The following is a 23166-nucleotide window of genomic DNA, read 5'->3' on the forward strand; positions in this document are numbered from 1 at the left end:
TTATTTATACAAATAAAACAGAAAACCTAAATTCTTCATATACTAAAGAAATTCATTATACTTAATAGATTGTTTTCGAAATTAGTTCACAAGTGCTATGAAATGTAAAATGAGAATTAATTAAATATGGAAACCTTTGATCATTAAAAATGGTTTCTATTAAGCATTCGCAACGTTATATGACGTTACAACGTTACAAACAATATGACGGCGCTCATAATTGTTTTAGCAAATTAAATTTAAACTAACCAAAACTAGAGAAAAGAGAAAGATTTAGTTAAAATTTATTTTATATTACTCTAATTTTAATAACTGGATTTTTTCATATTAATGCTTTCATTTTTTGTGTGTTTCCGGATATTTAAAAATTAATTCAAAACTTCATTACATGCTTTTAAGGGTCAATGAAGATTTACATTTCATTTTTCAAAATAGATTCCTATATATTAAATGCTATAAGTATATGAGCCATAAGTCATATGTAATTGTAATTAATGTAATATGTAATTAAATTTCTTATCATTCGTTAAAAAAATAGTAAATTATGAAAAAAATACCTTTCTGTGATTTTTAAAAACACTTTGAAGAAATGCATAAAATTTTTGGCGAAACAAATTATCTAATTTCATTTGAAATGACAGAAATAACATCTTCTAATATTTATCTTTATTTCTAATAAAGATTTGCAAATGCAAATTATGTTTTAATTTAACATAAAATACTTTACATTCCGCAGTTACTTTTGTTTAATAGGTTTAATTACCTTTTCTAAACCTGTACGAAAATTAATTTAAGGCATGTTGTGGTATTTTGAATCGTTATCTTGCTCTGTAGAGAATGCCTGTTAGACAATGAATCTGTAATTAAATAGTCCTATGTATATTTTTTTTAAAACTGTATTCTGTATAAATTGTATTTTTTTGAAAAATATAGTTATTTATAAATATTGCATAATGTATAATTTTATACCAATTAAGTGCTGTTTTCTCAGATTCTAATGTTTGATAAAATCTTCTTACTATAAACCTCATAATTTGAAGTCGAACACATATTTTTAACAGACTTTTGCATAATGATTAATCAATAGTTATTATGCATTTATTAAATGCAGATAATAATTATAATAATCTCCATTTGACAAACCAAAGGAGAGGCAATTCATCCCTTTAAAAAATTTTGATAGACATAAACAATGCAAAATGGGAATTTGTTACTGCAAATTTCATATTATAAATCCTTTTAAGTCCAATATTTAAAGACTGAATGGAAATAGAACTTTCTTCTTTGTTCAGAATAAGTTTAAGTCATTTCTGGAATTTATGTACGCTCGCGTGTTCGAGTGTGTGTGTGTGTGTGTGTGTGTGTGTGTGTGTGTGTGTGTGTGTGTGTGTGTGTGTGTGTGTGTGTGTGTGTGTGTGTGTGTGTGTGTGTGTGTGTGTGTGTGTGTGTGTGTGTGTGTGTGTGTGTGTGTGTGTGTGTGTGTGTGTGTGTGTGTGTGTGTGTTGGCACCATCAAAGCCGAAAAGTTGATTAGCTGCTAACAAACGTAGCATGTACATAATTGTAAAGTTAAAATGTATATCTTAGAGCAAATTTTTGGAATTTCAATTAATTAATAATTATAATTAAAAAGCTTTTGGATTATATTATTCAAATTTATAACTAATCAAGAATATTATTTCTTTACAATACGAAATAAAATTAAGAATTCTAGTAAAATTTCACCGAAGATTTCATTCACCCTGAGATTATCAGCATTTTTTACATAAATTTTTAACAAAATCTACATTTACACCATATATTATATAGAAAATTTTAAAAAATATAATTCAATCTTTTTATATTTTACATAATTAATATATTTAGCTGTGTTTTGAACTAAGCGATTATCAATGACTCTAAAAAAAATTGGAATTATTAAAAATTTTGAATAAAACAAAATTTTTATTAAAAATTATATTTTTTTTTCATTAAAAAATCGTTAAAATATCGAAATATATATTTCATAATATACCTACATTCAAATAAAGCGTTGTAGCAAAATTTTATTTCAGTATCTTAGAGAGAAAAAAATTCAGCTAGACGCATGCTTGCCAAATTGCTTGTACTGCGAGAAACATATTCTGTCTGCTGATTATAGAAACTTGGAATCCGCGGAGAAAGCTCTGATAAAACGAGAAATCACAAGCCTCTGTCAGAAGTAAATTACACATCAAAATATCATGATCCCATATTTAAAAATTATTTTGTTCTTTTGATCTAATCTTATGTGATTTTTTTCCTCTTTAAAAAGAGTCTGTTTAAAGGCAATGAGTTTAAAGTTCGGGGTTAAAACAATGAAATTAGAATAGGAGGTGGCAAATGGATGCTTATAGTCCTCATTTATATCATCATATGAATAATGACACAATTCCATAGTTCTAAAGAGCAGTTAATGAAGAAGAAATGTCAAATTTCTAGATTTTATCAGTTTTCATTCTCACATCATGAAATAAATTCTGAGATATATTAAACATATAGTATTACTATGTATAAATATTTTTCCCGTCTGTATTTGTTTCGCAACAAATTAGTGAACATACTTATATTAACAAATATGATACAAACAGTATAAATCAATCTATGTTTTCTTGTAGCAAAAATATTTTTGTTTTGTTTATTAAAAATACTGATCAATATCTATATTATATATAATAAACAGTCATCCAGGAGAACTGGAAAAATAAATGAGAAGTAATTAGTAAAAAACTGTGTCCATATTTTTTTTTCCTCGATGCTCAGGTCTATGGAAGAATTGACTAGAAAGAAAAATGCAACGTGACATCTCGCAACTTGAAACACGACCAAGTGACATTGAGCAATTTCGAAAGAGAAAACGCTAAGCAATAGTTAGTTACGGATAAAGAACTAACCACGTGTGTGTGTGTGTATCTTTTGCATCAAATTGAAACTTTAAAAATTATCTCTTAAAAAGATGACGCCTTTTTACCGTATAATTTTATCTGTATTAAATTATTTTTTAAAAAAATATTCCAAACATTTTTACAATGACATAAACTTAAATCGTTTGCAAGTGTAACTCAAATTGTTTGCTTTATTACTACTAACAATTCATTATAACTTTTTTATCCCTTTTTTGATGGTCAAGATATGAAGATTCGGCTTCTTGTTCCATATGGAATAGGTTTCATCATATGGCATTTTTTAAATAAAATTGTCGAAAATTTTGTTGAACTTGTGATTAAGGTTTAACGATAAACGATAATGAAATATTTTTTAAATTCCGCCATTTTTTTTTAACACAGCTGCTTTTTTCTGAGCTGTAATGGTATAAAGATATAGACAGAAAATGAAGGAAATACATAACTTAAGAAACAACCAACGGCTGTGGTTTCCCAGAAATGTTCTTCCATATTTTCCCATAAAAATCTTATTCCCCTTCCTCCATATAAAATTAAGGATTTTGAAGATGGTTGCAAATAGTTTGCTTAGCATTCTGGAATAGATCTTTGACATGAATTAGCATTTTTCGATCTCGACTATCTCGATAATAAGAGTTTTGGACGTCTTTTTGCCGGCTGATTGATACGCAAATTTGACAGAAAACTAGAAATGTAGTCACAGGATGATATACCTAATTTCATTTATTTAAGTAACTGAGTTTATGAGTTTTTATGTTTACACTTATGTGTAAGTATAAACTACCGACGGTAAACTATTTCACCGATTCATTTGAAAAAAATTTTGAAAAAATTTATATTTCACTGTTAAACTTGCGTGTCAAATTTTATCTTCCGAAAATTTTGTGTTTCTAGCTATCGAGTTCACTTGTACTGGAACAGACAGACAGACAGACTTCCTCTAAATGGATTTGCTTCAAAATTCGATAAAAATTTACAATTGTAAGCGTTAATCTATATATGCAAATTTTAGCTTTCAAGCCCAAACCGTTTTCGAGGTATTGTCTTCCCAGACAGACACGGGGCCGCGGTGACCTGGTGGTAAGGTCTCGGCTTCGGAACTGGTGGGTTCCAGGTTCGTGACCGTCGTGTAAGGGGGTCTGTTGCACGTTAAATCCGTTATGACCAAATGTCATCCCGCTGGAGTGGTGTTGTGTGGAGAGGGGGGGGTGCCAGCTCAGGTGTCGTCCTCGTTATCTGACCGCGGTTCCAAATGACGAGGTCCGTCCCAAAATAGCCCTAGTGTTGCTTCAAACGGGACGTTAATATAACCAAACCAAACCCAGACAGACACACATAATTCCAGAAACGTGTTTTCCAGACTCAAGGAAATCTAAAACGTGCATATTCGTCGAAATCTCCAGTTTGAATTTTTTGACGACTATAATTCTTTCTCTCTGTTTTGTTTATGAGAAAGTAAAAAGTTGTAAGGCTTTTAAGATAGTGTAAGTTATATTGCTTTCAAAATTTGAATTTTAAAAATATTTGCTGACAAGCCATTAAGATTGCTTAAAATATTTAATCTAAATTTTGAACTAATTGATTTATTAATTGAAATCAAATAGTTGTCCCGAACTGGATCTCAAAGTTTGCTATCAGTATAATATAACATAATTTAAATTATATATACAGTCGGGCGCTTATTTAACGAATTCATTGGGATCGATAATATTATTCGTTAAATCGAAAATTATTCGTAATATCGGGTTCCAAAACAAAACAAAAATTTCTACATCGACTTTGAACTTTAAACGTATATACTAAATAATATTTGACAATATTCTTGATGTTGGACTCAAAGAAATTCTTTTTCGCTTTTATGAAAAGAAGATTTACATCCTGTTGCTTTATATACGTTTTCACTATTTTCAACTATGCTTAACAATTGTTGTTAAAATCAATGCGGAGATTTTAAGACATTATGCGGTCCAACACTATCGTCAAATTTGCTTAAAATGTTAAACTCTACTCTCAATGAAAAACGTTATCTTTTCCGGCAAATTGCTATAGTTCATCATGTTTAAAAAATCAAACGTTCGGCAAAACCGAGCATCCCGATAAGAATGGAAAGGTCCACGTTGACCGATTAGAAACGAATGGTCCACGTTGACAGATCAGGATGGGCACTCTTGTCCTATACTCGTGAAACTCACGTGGCATACTCATCTGCAAGAACTTACTCATTACTCATTAATTCTGGATGAAGATGGATATTGTAGTCATTTGAAAAGTAATATAATATTTTCCTAACTCAAACTAATAAAAAAAATCGACTGTTGAAATAATTCGTTAATTCCAGGTATATTATTCGTTAAATCGGGGGTTTTCATTTCATTTTCATCGGGGACGAAGAAAATTCGTTAAATAGCGAAATTTTGTAAATAGGGATTCATTAAATTGGAGTCCAATTGCATATATCAGTATTTTTTTTATTACTGTTTACATTTTATCATTCTAGAATTTAAAAAAAAAACGGTGGAAGAGATCTGTTCTTATGTAATATGGCCTTTAAATCCCCTCCCCCTGACCACCTGTTTATGACTTTTCATCCTTTAGAATAAATCAGGTCAGTGAAAATCCGTTTTTCCATCTATTATCTATTCTCTTTTCGACGTAGACAAACATGAAAGGCGGTATAGTATGTTAGAAGATTACAAGGGAAGAAAAATCCCGGTGTTTATTTTTCTGATTTATTCCAATCATGTTTCATTGAATTGCTTATCAAACACTGCACTCCAGTTCGGTGATAAAAATTTCCTTACACTGCAAATGCACTTGTGAATTAAAATTTTAAATACGAATAAAAACAAGCAGGTTCAGAAAAAAATAAATATGGTGAGAAATAAATCATAAAAAAAATAAATCAGTGATACCAAAGAAACTGAAAATCTCACCAGATTTGGGTGAAAGCGCCCTTCATTTCTTAAACTGTTCGCACTTTCGAAAGAGAGGGAATTGATAACAAATTTTCTGAGTCAGCAATTTGTTTTTGCAGAAATATTGTAAATGGCTTAGTTGGTAACACTGGATTTTTTAATTCTTAAATTTTATTTAAATTATTAAATTAGTGTTGAATATTATTATTATATCATTGAATTATTATCAAATTTTATTATTGAATTACTGGATTATTATTGAAATTATTTCATTATTGTTGAATGTTGTTATTATATCATTGATATTAAATATTATTGTTGAATTTTTGGATTATTGCTGAAATTATTTAATTTTTTTTTTTGTATATTATTATTATATAATGATTTCTTATTGAATATTATTATTATATCATTGAATTATTACTGAATATTATTATTACACCATTGAATTATTATTAAATATCATTATTGGATTATTGGATTGAAAGTATTGAATATCATTATTTAATTATTGGATCGAAATTATTGAATTATTATTGAATATTATTATTATATCATTGCATATGATTATTATATGATTGCATATTATTATTATATGATTGAATTATTATTGGATATTATTACTGAATTGAAATTATTGAATTATTATTGAATACTATTATTATATCATTAAATTATTATTGAGTATAATTGTGGTATTGTTGAATTGAATCGTATTGGATTGAAATTATTGAATTATTTAAAGAAAAAAAAATAAAAGAAAGTATTTTTTTTTACAGTTATATCATAAGTGACTCGCTTGGTAACTCTGGATATTTTTTCATTTTGAATTCTTATTGAAATAATTATAGTATTATAATGCAATTACTACTAAATTTTATTATTATATTATTTTCATTAGTAAATATTATTATATTTTATTATTATTATTATATTTTATTATTATTATTATTGATTATTATTATTATTATTATTATTATTATTATTGATTATTATTATTATTTATTATTATTATTATTGAATATTATAATTATTATTGAAATATTGAACTGAAATTTTTATTTTGAGAAAAAAAAATCAAAGCAAATATATGTAAGACCAAAGGAATTGAAAATCTTACCAGATTTGTTTAAAAGTGCCTTTCGTTTATTAAACTGCTCATGTTTTGGAACAGGAGGAATCCAATAGCAAATATTCTGTTGGCTGAATGAGCAATTTGTGTTTGCATAAATTCTTCCTTCCATCGTTTATTTAAATAGATTTTCATTTTGAGTTTTTTTCGATGTTTAATACTTTATTTAAAGTATTCAATAAAGTATTAACATAGAGTTTTAGCAGTTTGCAATGAAAATTGAAATCAACAGGCAGTAGCTCAATCGATAAAATGCAAGGTTTAAAGTATTTTTCATATGAAAGTGAAGGAAGCGAGATCAATTCTTGCGAAAGTAGGAACTGACTTTAAAAAAAAGTATACTACTTGTTTCAGTTATTAATATCGAGAATGTTCGCTAACATAGTTAATAAACTACAAGATACATTCTTTATTATCCGATATTAATAAAGTATAGAACAAATAATTTGTTCTAAACTCTTCTTCGCCAGGTTAGAACAAATAAAAATGCATTTTTTTTTAATTTTTAAGTTTATAATAGTAATTTAAATTATTTATAACTTTGAATTAACATTTATAATTTTTTTTCGTAAAAATTAAATTATAATTAAAGAATTAGAAGAATGGGCCTTTATTTTTTGAATAAAAAATGAACACATATTAATTAAAACTATTTGTTAGTTTTTAATTTAATTTAAATAATTTTGAAACGAATTAAAAAGGGGAACACTTAACAAGCGATTACCTAGATAATCAAACATGCGGACTACTGAGCACGAGACAAGTTATTATATATAAGCTACGCTAAATGTTAGATGGATATTTTCAGAATTTGGCTGGCTATTACGTTTTAATATTTAATGAATGAATATCCTAAAGAATCTCATTTCGAACTCAGTTTTCCAATCAGTGCCCTTTCCCTCTAAGTATAAAATGGATTCTATATTTATATCAATTCGAAGGTTTAAATTTTATTTAATCCATTGAATCTGATATTGGTAATTATTTTAGCAGCAATGTATTTATTTACGCATTTCTTTTCTCTTGTATACCATGTCTCTTACCTTTGATTTCTTTTTGAAACACATTCAGTGTTTGAGAATAATCTGCGCAAGAATAATGCGTTTGTTTAAGAATAAAGTGAACATTAAAATGACATTATTTTAACAGCAATGTATTTGTTTGCGCATTTCTTTTCTCTTGTATACCATGTCTCTTACCTTTGATTTCTTTTTAAAACACATTCAGTATTTGAGAATAATCTGCGCAAGAATAATGTGTGTGTTTAAGAATAAAGTGAACATTAAAATGACATTATTTTAACAGCAATGTATTTGCATTTCCTTCCTCTTGCATATCATGTTTCTTACCTTTGATTTCTTTTTGAAATACATTCAGTGTTTAAGAATAATGTGCGTGTTTAAGAATAATGTGTGTGTTTGAGAATAATGTGTGCATTAAATGACATTCATTAATTCTTCTTTTTATGATATTGGTTAACACTAATAATAAATACCCTGAATCATTTTTTAGAATGCATTATTTCTGCTACTCAATACTACAATGAACACTTTTACAGAAGAAGAAAAGAAGGTTGTTGAAGAGGTAATGTACATTCATTTCTATTTCTAATTAAACGCATAAATATATAACTTATTACATTTAGTTCTATTTTTAGCAGTATACAGACAACATCATATCAAATTACAATTAAGTATTTGCACATTATTATTGTTGCACCAGCATTTAGTATCGACAAATTACAAATAAAACTTCTCTAATTACCAAAATACTGGAACGTCCAATACCTTTATTCCTTAAAACTGATATAGAGCTCGGCAAATTAGATTGAGTGACAAAATAACACTCACGCTTTACAAAATAAAAGAGTTCGAAATGAATTTCTTTAACTTATCGTTTGCGTATTTTCAAAATTTTTTTAATCGTTTATATAAAATCGTATACGCAACAATTATAAAATTATTTATATAGCTAAATATGATTTTTAGAAATATAATGAGTGATTCTAAAACACCAGTAGACCTTTATGCTCTCCAGCAATTCATATTTGAGCAAAATTTAACAAAACTAGATGTACGAAGCTAGTGAATCTTTTTCATTCGATACCTAAAGAATACACAGAAGACGCGTACTCTATTGAACTTTCTTAAAAAAAATAAGCAGGATTATTTGAATCCCCAAAACAAAATATTTTAAATCCCGAATATAACGAATTTCGAAATAGTATTAAAAAAATAGATGTATTTTTACTTTAAAAATATAAATATTTATGTTGTACAATCCCATTATAGTTTCATAAAATGATATTTTAACATACATTATTGATATTTTAAAGCATAATATGAAAGTATTAAGCTGAAATGGAAAGATCAGTACACACTTTTTAATTACTGCATTATAAATTCACTCATATAATTTATGAAAAAAATTCCATAGAAATCTTGCAAATTTCTAAGTTATGTGATGATAAATACGTGTAAAAATGGTTTAAAACTGTTTACTAAACACACCGTTGGACTCTAGTAGTACGAAACTGGCAATATTGTTGGTTGATAATTTATCACTAAGAAAAGTTTTAAAAGGTTAAAAATCAGTCAAAGTATTGAAGTTGGTGAGAGTGTCTAAATATACATTTTTTTTTAATAACTATCAACTAGATGGGATCCTCTTCTGCATATCACTCCTTAAGAATGAGGGCTGTCATTTCAGATTCGTCTTTTGGAAGGGTAGGCAATTTTTCTTAATTTAGAAATTCAGGCGTTGCAGTCTTCTAAGGTACCTGAACGCGAATAATCTTAAGAATATGAGTATTATATGCGAAAGAAAGTTACCATTACTATTTCATGACTTTCGTGATTTTGTTGAATTTCTTTCTTTCAGACCAAATTACTAATTACTTATTTATAATTTGGATAAGGCAGGTGACTATGCTAAAAAAATCAATTTTTTTTTTTTTTTAGAAATTTTGATTTTTTTTTTAAATTTAATATCCTTAATGTTTAACCAGGTTTCTTTATAAATCAAAAACGAATTTTTGGGGAGTTTCACTGACTTTTATATTTATATTTTATATTACATTTTAATGCTATTTTATATCTTTAGATGCTAGTTTCTCAAATGCTCATCTTTGATAGAATTTTCTTACGAAAACTCTCAGAAATTAAAATCTAATGCATAGTTTCTGCTCAGATTTGCTGTAATAATTTCTCAATATATTCTGCAATAACTAAAGTAGGTAATAAGTAATCTATTTATTTAGAAATATTTTATTTCTTTAGTGCTTCGCAGTGTGAAAAAAATTGAAAATCTCATATTATTTATTAGTCGAATATTTAAAGAATGAATATAAATATAATATTTTTTAGTCCAGGAATTAGATAATATATTTCTTAAGCAATCTACAAAATTTTAAACAAATCGTTTGATAAATCTCTAAACTTTTCTAGTAATCTCTTTCTAGATAAATCTCTTCCCTTTATATCTCTTTTTAACCAAAGAAACGCCTTTTTTTTCGGATCTTTAAAAAAGTTTGTTTTTTAAGTGGTATATTTTGGTTTCATAGATCTTTCTTTCAATCTTTTTTTATGCAATTATTCAAAAATGTAACTATTTTCGAACGTTTTTCAAAAAATTCCTCCTGAACGTAGTCACAAAATGTAATTTTTTTAGTTGAGGAAGAGAACAATCAATGATGTGACTCCAAAGATGCTGGAAGATGTATCACTGTTTCATCGTTTTGCTAAAGGTTATTCATTTTTTATCTTTATCCTTTTTATCTTCATTTAATTTATATAATATCTTCAGTATCATTATAAACTAAAAAATACATTGAAAAATTTTAAAAACTTGGATATTTTTGCACAATTTTTTTAAAATATGATATTGATTATTTTTAGCGCGAGATTTTAATCTGGTAGAAGCTGAAGCTATGTTGAGAAAAGTAAGAATATTTCTTTTTTTGTTATTTAGCTCAAATAACAAAGTTTTCTTTTAATATGTCTTAAAGCTTTAATTGGTAAAAGCTATATATAACAAAAAGCAGTATGATAAGATTTGTCGTTAAAATTCTAAACATTATTTCATATACAATGAAAAGTATATTTCTTTTTTCAATTTCTGAAAGTAAACGCATATAGGAACAAACTACACCAATTTAAATAAATTTCATTCTAAAAATTGCATTTTAATATTGACGTAGCTAGAAGATTTTTATTTCTTCCATTTTTCTTCCTCCAGCTTATCTGTAAGATTTCTATTTATTTAACTATAACCTTGTTATCGAAAGTTTAAGTACATAAAAATGAATAAATAAAATTTTATTTGAATATCAGTGCTGTTTTATGACTGTAAATAAGCACTCTAATCAAAAACTGAAAGTGATAAGCTTCAGGGTAAAATTCTGTATGCAAATGTATGTTCAGTTTGGTGTAATATGTATATAAAAAATTTTAGCTAGTAAAAAATTAGGATATCAGATTTTTACAAATCTCAATATCAGAATATTCTGAATTATTATTCATGCTGTGTTCTTAATATTCTCTTTATAAGATAAACGCTGGTAAGAGACAGAAAATACTTGAAGGTCATAATAAAATTCTCGACAGAGTGCATCCCCCACCCCGACATTATACGGCAGTTGTCTTCAATACCTTCAGAATATAATATGCCAAATAAAAGCCTTTTTATAAGTCTTTAAAGCTCTTAAATTAATTTTTCAATTATCTTAGCTTTGTTTCTATAAAGTTTTTATCTTCAATATTTCTACATTTAAAAACTTTATTATGCAACTGTTAATGCAATAGACTTTTACCATTCATTTGCTGCTTAATTACTCTCGAAATCTTTAATCAAAGAGTCCGCTCTCTCACTTAATACACACTGAAGAGCCAGTAAAACTGGTACACATATTTAATATCATCTTCCACCGAGGGAGTACCTTAAATATGCGGAGGAGAAGCTTCTGGCATGATGGTTGGCTCTCGCCACGCGAGTGAGTGCAGAAATAGTGGACCGGTTACCTCCTACCGATGACAGAACGTGCTTCCCTAGGGAAGGGTTTTATCGTCGCCGGTGATGGTCTTTAGGATTCAATCTTAGTTTCTAGCAATGCTTTCGCTATGGTCCGGTCAGTCAGGTTTAATCCGCATGCCTTAGTGGCGGTTCCGAGTAGTCGTGTGCTTATCTGATGTCATGTAGAGCCACAAAACGACGGGGTATGGACTTGGAAAATGTCTGAAGGTATACTGACGGTAATTCACATCATTAATTCCGCAGTGCAGTCCACAAATCTATAGGAATGCGATGTGATGGAAATCTCTTCTGGACAGATGCATCACAATTATGATCAATAATTCTCATATCTAGGGATTTAGTAGACTAATAGAAGTGCCTGGGAGGATTATTCCTGGAACCCCATAGGTAGAAACTCTTGACATATGGGCTATCGCACTGTCCAGTTGTAATTCTCGAAATCCGTCGGAATATACAGTGGGCATGAATGGATGCAAGCGAATATTCAGGGTGCTTACGTACCTGTGACTTGTTAGATACATCTCTTGACATATCAAGAATACCATAACTACTTAATACTATCCCAGTGACTCCATCAGATTGAAAAACTTTCTTTTGACATATAAAGTCCCTGTATTCATGAGGTTGTCTCCATACTTAAACACGTCCATCCACTTGATAAATTGGAAATAAAATTTTCCAAAAAAGGCAGCGTGTTTCAAGTGTTATTAACAGTCCACTCGCGATGTTGATGGTCCCAAGAATGGTATAAAGCCATATGCCGTGCATTCAAAATAATACACGAGTGGACTTTTGACACCAAAAATCCTTATTAATGATGGTTTGTTGAATAGCTCGCACGCTGACACTTGTTGAAGCTCCAGCATTGAAATCAAATGCAATTTAAGGAAGTATTGCTCGTCAATCTCATTTAAGGATTCTCATAAGTCACCATTGGTTTCGCTCCTTCAAGATCTTTTTTCCAATCGAACCGATGTCGGCGATTTGATGTATTCCCGGATATTCGATTTTCATGGTACATTCCTGAAATGCCGCATTCAAAAATTCAAATTTCATCAATTCCTCGAAGATGGTATGTCCCATCTGTATTGTATCGGTCTAACGTTCCATTCAAAATCGCTGAAATATTGATAACAAGACCCAATATAGCAGCTTTGCAAGACATCATCTAACATAAGCGCTACCGACTACATCATGTCAGGCTACATGGGTTTTTGTATAGCTCCGTCGTTTGTTGAATAAGCACTCCTACACACGTTTTTCTGGCACTTCAGTGTATATTCAAAAGAATTTAACAAATTGCATTTCAAAAATATTTGTTTTTCAGAACTTTCTTGTATGACTTTTATTCGGGTTTAATGGAAATATCTCAATTTCTATCATTTTGTAATAATTTTATGAAGCTGGAAGGATTTAGGAATATTGGTTAAACAGAATTATAAAAACACATTGGATAAAATAAATAATGTTTTTGCATAGATTAAAATAGCGATTCAATAACGTTTCAGATTATAGGTTCAATTTTTTTTATTTACATTAACTTTTTTCCTCATACTTTTCAGCATATCGCCTGGAGAAAAGAAATGCAAATCGATACAATTCTAACAGATTATGAACCACCAGAAGTAAGCTTGTATTTTATTATATTAATATATGAATTTTAGCAAATTTCTAGGTACCCTAATAAAAGTCCCTATTATAGTAAATTTATTAAATTCAACTTCATTTCAAAGTATGGGAGATTCTGCATTGAATTTCGCATTGGTATTTTTCTGAAATTGAATTATTTTTTACAATAACTTCAATTACCCGCCAATGAAATTTAAAATAGATTAAATAAGTGAAAGAGTATAAGATATGAAAGCCCTTGAAGTATTCTAGTTAATTAACAAGTTAATAATTCAAATTATCTCCTTTTATTCTCCGCTAATCTATTCAAAATTTTAAGCCAGTTATTGGTAAAGAAAATAAGCGAATGTGTGATCAAAAAATGATGTTTTTTATTCTTTATTGTCAATAATTACAACTATTTTAGTTTATATGAAGAGGATGTTAACATTTAAAAAAAGCAGATCGTATTTTTTCTTTTAAATAAGAATATGGAAAAAGCAAGATATATACATATGTATCATGTAAATGTACTCTTCCATACAAATTGAAAGGGGAAATTTTTAAAAAAAATTAAGAATTTCGTAAAAAAAAAAAAAAAAAAAAAAAAAAAAAATCTCAAATCGAAATTGCTATTTTTGAAATTTATATATTTTCAACAGTTTTGTATGTCTGGTAATTCAGAAAGAACATCACTAAATGTTTTCTACCCTTCGGAACTAGGATTAGATTGTGTTTTTGATATACTCACATTTGTGACGTCATTAAATATAAAAAACTCCTTTCGGCAAACTAGAATGAAAAGATAGAAACATTTACATTTAAGTTACTCTCTGGCAACATAGATTATTAATCTTATAGAAGCAGTTAAAATTAAAGCTCAGTCCCTAACTTCTAAGACATTGCAATCATCCAAACACATTAAATACAAAAGTTGTTCACCATAATGAGGCTCTAAATTGACTAATTCGATATATTTTTCTATCATCAATATTAAAAAAGTTATAGTGAAAAGAAAACTTCAATCCCCCACCATTTCCACCCCCTTTGAACTAGATGGGCCATTGACGAACTCGTCTGAGAATTTTACATTTCTAACAACATATTCCAAGCCAGTTAAAATCCAAATAAAATTATTTTACTTATTCTGTTTACAAGATAACATGAACAAAGCGTTCTACGCATATATAGATGCGTCGAGTGGTTTTAGGTTCTTAGGGCCCTGATCGCTGAAGAAATGAAGAAGACATGTACCAATGATGGTACATGTCTTGTCATGAGAACCATTGAAATAGGTAGTCTTTCGGTAAAAATCTACTTAATATATCATTTACGAGAGAAACCACCTCACCAACAAACAAAAATCCCAAACAACCTCATCCTTCAACCTGACATCCAAAAGGAAAAACCCCAACATTTCTCTATTTGTCCCTGATAATAAACGAAAGATGAAATTTTATCCTTTGTTACCATAGTAAAAGCTGCCATTCAAGGAAATATGAGATTGGGCATAAATATTAAAATCTTAGAAGAAAAAAACAACATTATGAGACCTTAAGAGAAACTTGAAAGTCATTTTGAACTATAATTTTACACCATTTAGGGAATCTTGGAGGCGAGAAGCTTCTGGTATGGCGATTGGTTCTCACTTCCATGATGGGTACAAAAATAGTGAGGAGTAACTACCTGCTACCAAATACGGTACCTGTCTTCAATGGGTGGGTTGAACTGTGAAAAATGAGGTCTATTCGAATTCGACTGTAGCTTCAGCCAGTGCTGTCGCAGTATCTGGTTATTCAGAACCTTTGAGGGCAAAATACTGTAGTCATTTATGATACCATTCAGGGATTTAATATTTTTATGAGCGGTAAAATATCTAGATTGTGAATCTCTTAGAAAAAACAATTTTCCAGTCTTTAGGAATAGCAGACATGCAAAAATATAAAGAAAAATAGTGCCATTATTCTTGTCCTGTAAAAATAATGGCACATGTGTAACTCGAGATAAATTCCATTACAAAACAGAGGGTTAACATCTATTCATTGTGACATTTTTGACTAACCAAAGCCTGAAAACTCAACCAGATATTTAAGTAATGATCAGAAATGAAATTTCAACATATGCATAGCTTAATTAACTACAGTTTCATCTGAGTTATTAAATCCACATGTCTTCTTTAAGGTTTTTCTCAAATATGTCCCTACAAGCTACGTATGCCTTAACAAAGAAGGATGCGCCGTTCGAATTTTAGATACTGGTAGGATAGATGCGAAAGGTACGTATACCTTTTATAAATTTCTCGGGCCCTTATTAATGTTATAGATTTTTAGACATTAGTTTTTATACTTACAGATAAGGTGGGTTTAAACATGGCCAGTTATAAGACAGCCAGTAAGACAAGCATGCGCAGAAAGGGACTGATTTATGTTTGCCACAATTTCATAAGATAGACTCAGGTATTTGATACTTGTCAATATTGGCATTTTTAAATTTTCCTTTTTCACTTTGTATCGTATTAAAATGATGGATATTTATACAAAAAAACATGGTAAAATAAAAAAAAAGGTCAACATACTTAAATTTGGAAAACTATAGAAAAAAAATGGCACATAAAATGGGAAAAAAACACAACCTTTCATCCGAAAGAACAAAGAGAAAAAATTTCGGAATTCATCTATGATGAGTAATCAATTTTTTCACGAAAAAAATTAAACTAATTTCTACATGTGCAGTAAGAAAAGAAATACAATATAGCGCCATGTTGTTGCCCCGTCGGAACAAGCACTTGCCATGGACAGAGCAGCATTTTTCAGCCTTTCTAAGCATGCGCTACCAACTGGCCGTCTTATAACTGGCCGAGTGTATACAGAGAAGTATTATAAATATATTAGAATTCAATTCCTATTTTTAAATCTGCCATAAAATGTATTATTTTTTTATTATTATTTACCAAGATTTCAACGGAAAAAACTTATTACTTGGAGACTTCTTTGGATTGATTTTGAAACAATCCATGTTTTGCACAAATGAAAAAGGATGACAGTATGGATGGGATCCTGAATTTTTGCTAGCACAGTACAGATGCTTAGATGAAGCCGAAGCAGCCAAGATATTGAATATGACCAACTAATCACTCTATCATCCAAAAGCATTTATTTGTATGAAAACTTGAACAGACAATGCAACGTATGAAAGTGCATGCGCCATCAGACATGAAGATTGTAATATAAAGACAATTTCTCAGTTTAAAGTATGAACAACTCAGGTATGAAGCATCAATGTTCAATGCACACTGGAGGCTATAACAGAGCATATCATTATTTCAAGACCATGCTTTTTTTAAAGAAATAAGGACCAATAACAAAAAAGAGGAGAAGCTACAGCACATTATGACTTTTGGAGTATCCATTGGAATTTCTTGATGAACCTTGAGTTTGTGTAAGACCAAGTACAATAGTTAAGTGTGTTTACAGCGTCCTTCAATTGAAAATTATCGTAATCATTACATTGTCATGATCCTTCATGTTCCACATCCATCCAAGCAATGGACATTAAAGCAAATGTTTTCCAGTCGTTATTACCAGAAAGTGATTGCTAAATATGGAATATCTTAAATAGATGAGAACGTTTCTCAGGATTCTCCACACTGTCTTATATGACATGTCCACATCCCTTGATATTGCGCGTGTACCATTGCTACCATGTGCATTTCCTCCTCCAGTAATACAGTTGCAGTCTTCAACTTCTTGCAGTCAAGTTGGTTTGCTGACTCGTCCAGGTATAGCAGCGAATATTCTGTTCTCTTCAAATTGCAATATCATTTTTCGAAGATTTGTAATTGTACATGAACCTTCAATCTGCCGAAATGCTTTAAGTGCAGTAGAAGCAGCAGAAGCTTCGTTTACAACGCAGCTAAATCATACTGCGCAGTCTAGTAAAATTAGTTACATGTCAGAGTCACGACATGTTACAAATGGCTTTATTATCCCTTAGATGTTGAGCATGCTAAAAAATAAATAGATTAATGCGCAGCAATATTTTTTCCTCCCAAAGAAGCTGAAACACTAACTATTTGAGAGCATATGCGCGAAATTTGAGTGAAATTGGCAAAGTAACTAGTTAATTTTAATTTTTATCGAATCTATATGCATTCAGGACATCTCAGTCGTGAATTTATTTGAATGTGTAATGATTTATTCACAATAGATTTTTATTAAAGTATATTGCCCTCACGGTTTTCACATTGATCTTATAATCTATGTTTCTATATACAGACGCTATCTTTTTTTTTTAATTTTGTCTTATTCCGTTGCTTACAAAAATTTAAATCTTGCTTATTTTATCATTAAAATATGTTTTCCCTGTGTTGGTAACCGTCTGATATAATTTTTTAAAAAAATTCATATGACTTTCAGGTCTTTGGAATGCAACAAAGAAAATGGATTTCGCGAAGTATTGTGCTTTTTGTATGGAATATGATAAAGATATGGTGTTCAAGACTGGTGGAAATAAGGTATCGAACTCAAATTCCTGCTTTACGACAGGAATCAATATTTTAGAATGAAACGATTCATTAACAATTTTATAACGATTTTTGGAGTAATATTTTAATTTTATATGTCTAGATAAAAACCCATTAGCTGATAAATGAAAATATATTTTAAAAGAGAAATTTGAAAAAATTGTAAAATATTAAATGACTGTACAAAAATGAACAAATTCCTTAATATGTATATTGTACACATCAAAGCTTGAAAGCAATTAAAGCCCAAATAATCTTCTCTAGAGGGAAAGCTTTAAGGAAATCACTGAATATAAGAGTTTTTATTCCAAAATTTCTGCTATTAACTGAAAACCATTGACTTCTGCAAAACCGTGTAATCAAAATTGTAAAATGTCGAATATGATTAGATTTTGTACAATCAGATTGAAATGTTATATTAAAGTAATGCTTCCATGATTTTTTTTTTCAGTTTTGATCTTTACAATTCATTTTAACTGAAAAAAGTTCACTGTTCAATTCTTCATTTCTAAAAACCTTCAATGTGTCATTTTCGCCTATTTTTATTTAAAAAATTTTATTTTGTTCGATTTTTATATTATTTTTAATGCTTTTTACTAGCTTTTTTTTAAATTCTAGATATAAAGATTGTTGAATACGAAACTATAAAATTCATTTTCCATTGAAAATAAAGTTTCAAATAATTTCTTTCTTTAACGTGTGTCGCATACTAGAGAGAATTAACTCAGACATCCATTTGCCTCAAAAAAATTCTTTTAGGTTCTTTCCTAATATTAACTAAACCCGTTTTAGAATATTCTATTCCACAGCTTGAAGAATATTCCATGTTTCTTCATTAGCGTTTTATTTCTGTTTTTATTTTGATGCTTGAAATTTGTTAAATAACAAAAGAATCAAATTAATGATTTCTCGCCAGAAACATTTACCTTATAAATATAACAGAAACAGAGTTGATTGAAACCCAATTTCTTTCACCCTAAAAATAAGAATGGAATAAGAAATTCGTCATATTTTTGAATAACTGAGAATTGGTCACCAATGCATATATTTAGGTATGATTTCATTCGCAAATCAAAAATTGTAATGATTTGTTTCTTAAATCTATTAAAACATATTATGTTTTTTACTACAGTATTTAATAAATTTGCTTTTTTTGATATCTCAGTATAATAATCGATAGATTTGGACTTTTAAAAAGTGAGATAGACTCACTTTTTAAATTCTGAATAATCAACAACTAATCGGCTTTTACTACCTTTACTGAACAATCAATAACTAATCGGAAGATAGTTTCAACATACAGAATATGAATCATATTCTGGCCCATTATTAACTCTGTAATTATTTTAATTTTGATTTTTCAGCTTGGAAAACGAATATTTTATGATATTTATGACTTTGAGGGCATGACATATGCAAATGCTGTAAATATGAAAAGTAAGCATTATTTTTCTATGTATTACGTAAGCATTTTCTTCCTTTAAATTTATAATTAATAAATAATAATTAATATATAATTAATTATAATAATTATTAATTTGTATTAATAATAATAATGAATAAAGATTCACTATCCTTTAAGGATATGCTATAAAGAACCCCAGCTGAATTTCTCAAGCCGCGCCCTACCCTTGTAAGTCTGGAAAAAGACAGTTTTTATTATTTTTTTGGCACAACAGTTTAATTTTTTTTTTTTTAATTTTTGTGGTGCAACAGTTTTTAAAACGAGATGCTGGCAAATGTTTCTATTGTTTCTAGCATCAACTCAAACTTATTATCATTTTGGTATAAAATCGAACAAGCTATAAATTTGAACGGACTTACATTAAAGCAATAATCCTTAAACTTTAGCAAATCCTATAAATGTGCTATCTAAAGCTCTCACCCATCAAAATAAGAATCACTACTCTGATGAGCAAAGCATACTTAATATCTAAAATTTTATATCAAATATATATTTGAAAAATATACATTTTAACATTTTGAATTAAAATTTCGTTTTTGAAGAGATATAGGAAATGACCATACTGTAATTTCTTTTCCTTATACTTTCTCCACCCACTGTTCCAATTTTCACCTATACTTTTCTTCACCCACTGCTATAAGATGATAGATTTCCCGCGAAAACTTATTTTAGCGGGAAATTAAGCGTGTTTCTAAATGGGCATGTCTAAATAATTTATCATATGTGACAGTTTCGATCTCTATTAACATCACAATTACAGCGATAGAAAATCTTTTCACTTATTTTTCTTCTCATCAATATCAGGAATATATCATTGATAATATTTTTGAAAGAGCAAAAATTAGTACTGATTGCAATTCATAGTCAGCAGTATCAGGTTTAAATACAGGATGTCATGAACAAGAGGATAATGTAAGTAATTATAGGAAAGTTTTCAAAATGTTCATTCTGAGAAGTGTATTAAATAAGAATTTCTCAATACTGAGAGCTTCGTTAAGAAAGTGAGATAGCTCGTTTAAGAGAATCATTGCTTGGTAGTTATGGAATTACAGAGCTCAAAATGCCCATTCTGGGAGACATTTTGAATTCCAAAGTTCAGAATAATATCCATAGTTCAGCTCGATAGGGAAACAGCCATCATTACTGAAAATCTTATGAAGCGATGATGCAGTTGTGTGCAGAGAACTATCGCTTGAGAGTTACAAAGATCAAAGTGTTCACTCAGAGGAACAAGTTTGGGAGACATTCCTCATTGCTAATTCCTCAGTGAGGGAGCTGTTTAGAGACCACTATCGTTTGAGAGTTATAGAGTTCACAATGTTCCCTCTGAGGACCAGATTGGAGAGGCATTTCTCATTGCTGAGAATATTGAGAAGATGCTGCTGTATAGGAAACCATCATTTGAGAGTAACAGAGCTGAAAATGTTCACTCAGAGGAACAGGTTTGGGAGACATTCCTCATTGCTGATTCCTCAGTGAGGAAGCTGTTTATAGAACACTATGATTTGAGAGTTATAGAGTTCACAATGTTCCCTCTGAGGACCAGATTGGAGAGGAATTTTTCGTTGCTGAGAATATTGAGAAGATGCTGTTTTATAGGAAACCATCATTTGAGAGTAACAGAGCTGAAAATGTTCACTCAGAGGAACAGGTTTGGGAGACATTCCTCATTGTTGATTCCTCAGTGAGGAAGCTGTTTATAGAACACTATGATTTGAGAGTTATAGAGTTCACAATGTTCCCTCTAAGGACCAGATTGGAGAGGAATTTTTCGTTGCTGAGAATATTGAGAAGATGCTGTTTTATAGGAAACCATCATTTGAGAGTAACAGAGCTGAAAATGTTCACTCAGAGGAACAGGTTTGGGAGACATTCCTCATTGTTGATTCCTCAGTGAGGAAGCTGTTTATAGAACACTATGATTTGAGAGTTATAGAGTTCACAATGTTCCCTCTGAGGACCAGATTGGAGAGGAATTTTTCGTTGCTGAGAATATTGAGAAGATGCTGTTTTATAGGAAACCATCATTTGAGAGTAACAGAGCTGAAAATGTTCACTCAGAGGGACAGGGTTGGGAGACATTCCTCATTGCTAATTCCTCAGTGAGGAAGCTGTTTATAGAACACTATCATTTGAGAGTTATAGAGGACCAGATTGGAGAGGCATTGCTTATTACTGAGAATATTGAGAAGATGCTGCTGTATAGGAAACCATCATTTGAGAGTAACAGAGTTGAAAATGTTCACTCTGGGAACCAGGTTGGGAAGACATACCTCATTACTGAGCGTTTTGAAACTGGTGTGGCAGATGCTTATAGAAAACTATCGTTTAAGAGTCACAGAGCTCACATTATTCACTCTGAGGACCAGGTTAGATAGACATTCCTCATTGGTAAGAGTCTTGAGAAAGTGAGACAGCTGCTTATGCAAAACCATTGCTTGAGAATTGAGAAACCCAGCCAATTCCATCAGATATTCAAACTTTATCAGATTACATTATTACAAAAAATTCTTATGCCCTTTTTCCCAAATACATTTTTTATTAATTTTATTATTTCTGAAGTTTTATGTGCTATGTAAATTATGTTGTAGTATGCACTCAAGACACAGATGCAACTAAAATTACTCACATATTCTTTGGTCCTTATTCTAGAAAACAGATTTTAACAATTAAAAAAGGACACAGTAAGTTTCACGTTAGGGCAAATATCTCAAATTCAGTTGTTAATATATCTAAAAATAAAGTATTGAATGCTACATCTAAAAAAAGAAATATTATCATATAGCAATGTCTCTTTCTGTTTTTGGTCTTGGGAAACTTATTTTCTATCGATATACTTCTGAAACAATACTTTAAGCTTTCCATTTTTATGGTTCTTCCACGTCAAAAAAGAAAAATAGTTTTTATTAATCTTAAAAAGAAACTCTTTAGTTCCAGTAACTCAAAAAGCTTATGAAAAACAATTAATATTTTCTTTTTCATTTGCGATATTTTTTTATTGGAACATTTTTATAAAACACTAATTGTTTTGTATTTCAACATTATTGCTGCAGAAAAAAGAACATATTCTCTGAATCACTAATTTATTTGACATAGTGTATTTTCCACAAATAAGTTTAGTTTTCAATTTCTATCTAATTTTACATTATCAAACATCGTATTGGTTAACTATAAATATCCTCACAATTCTTGTTGAATAGAATTTTTTCTAAATGTTTGTTCATTTTTTTTTCACATTTCTCATTTTTTAGGTCTACAGAATGCAATTTATATTCTGAAAATGTATTTAGACAATTACCCTGAATCAATAAGTGTCCTAACGGTCATCAATGGTAAGTAAAACAGTTTTATTTTACTACTAGCTCCTTTGACTACGAGGATCTCCCAAATAATAGATGACTAAATTTTGCTATTAGATATTTTATGCAGTTTGGTCTTAATGTCTTCCACAGCAAAATATTTTAAAGCTTCAAATTTTGATACTGATATAATTCATATTATTTTAGAAGCCTTGTATCATTCTGTTCACTATACAACGTTTTTCCACAATTTTTTTGTAATCTCCGCTAAAAT

The 23166-nt window shown here is 29.4% G+C and overlaps 1 protein-coding gene across 3 annotated transcripts in view; it reads left to right on the forward strand.

The window, feature by feature from the left end:
- LOC129968917 (SEC14-like protein 2) overlaps positions 1-23166 on the forward strand; it is a 44128-nt gene that overhangs the window by 5977 nt on the left and 14985 nt on the right. For 2 of the 3 annotated variants that reach the window (XR_008784446.1, XM_056083261.1), the window contains exons 2-9: positions 8480-8551; positions 10637-10712; positions 10864-10907; positions 13561-13623; positions 15788-15881; positions 18022-18119; positions 19493-19565; positions 22845-22925. Coding sequence is in view for 2 of the 3 variants with exons in the window: in XM_056083261.1 (XP_055939236.1) it covers positions 8510-8551; positions 10637-10712; positions 10864-10907; positions 13561-13623; positions 15788-15881; positions 18022-18119; positions 19493-19565; positions 22845-22925 (571 nt within the window). In the remaining variant the exon portion in view is untranslated. Of the gene's footprint in view, positions 1-5863; positions 5978-8479; positions 8552-10636; positions 10713-10863; positions 10908-13560; positions 13624-15787; positions 15882-18021; positions 18120-19492; positions 19566-22844; positions 22926-23166 lie in introns of those variants that run through there. The other variant, XM_056083262.1, reaches the window with a different exon arrangement.

This window comes from Argiope bruennichi, chromosome 5 (genome assembly GCF_947563725.1).
Source record: "Argiope bruennichi chromosome 5, qqArgBrue1.1, whole genome shotgun sequence".
Classification (NCBI taxonomy): Eukaryota; Metazoa; Arthropoda; class Arachnida; order Araneae; family Araneidae; genus Argiope; species Argiope bruennichi.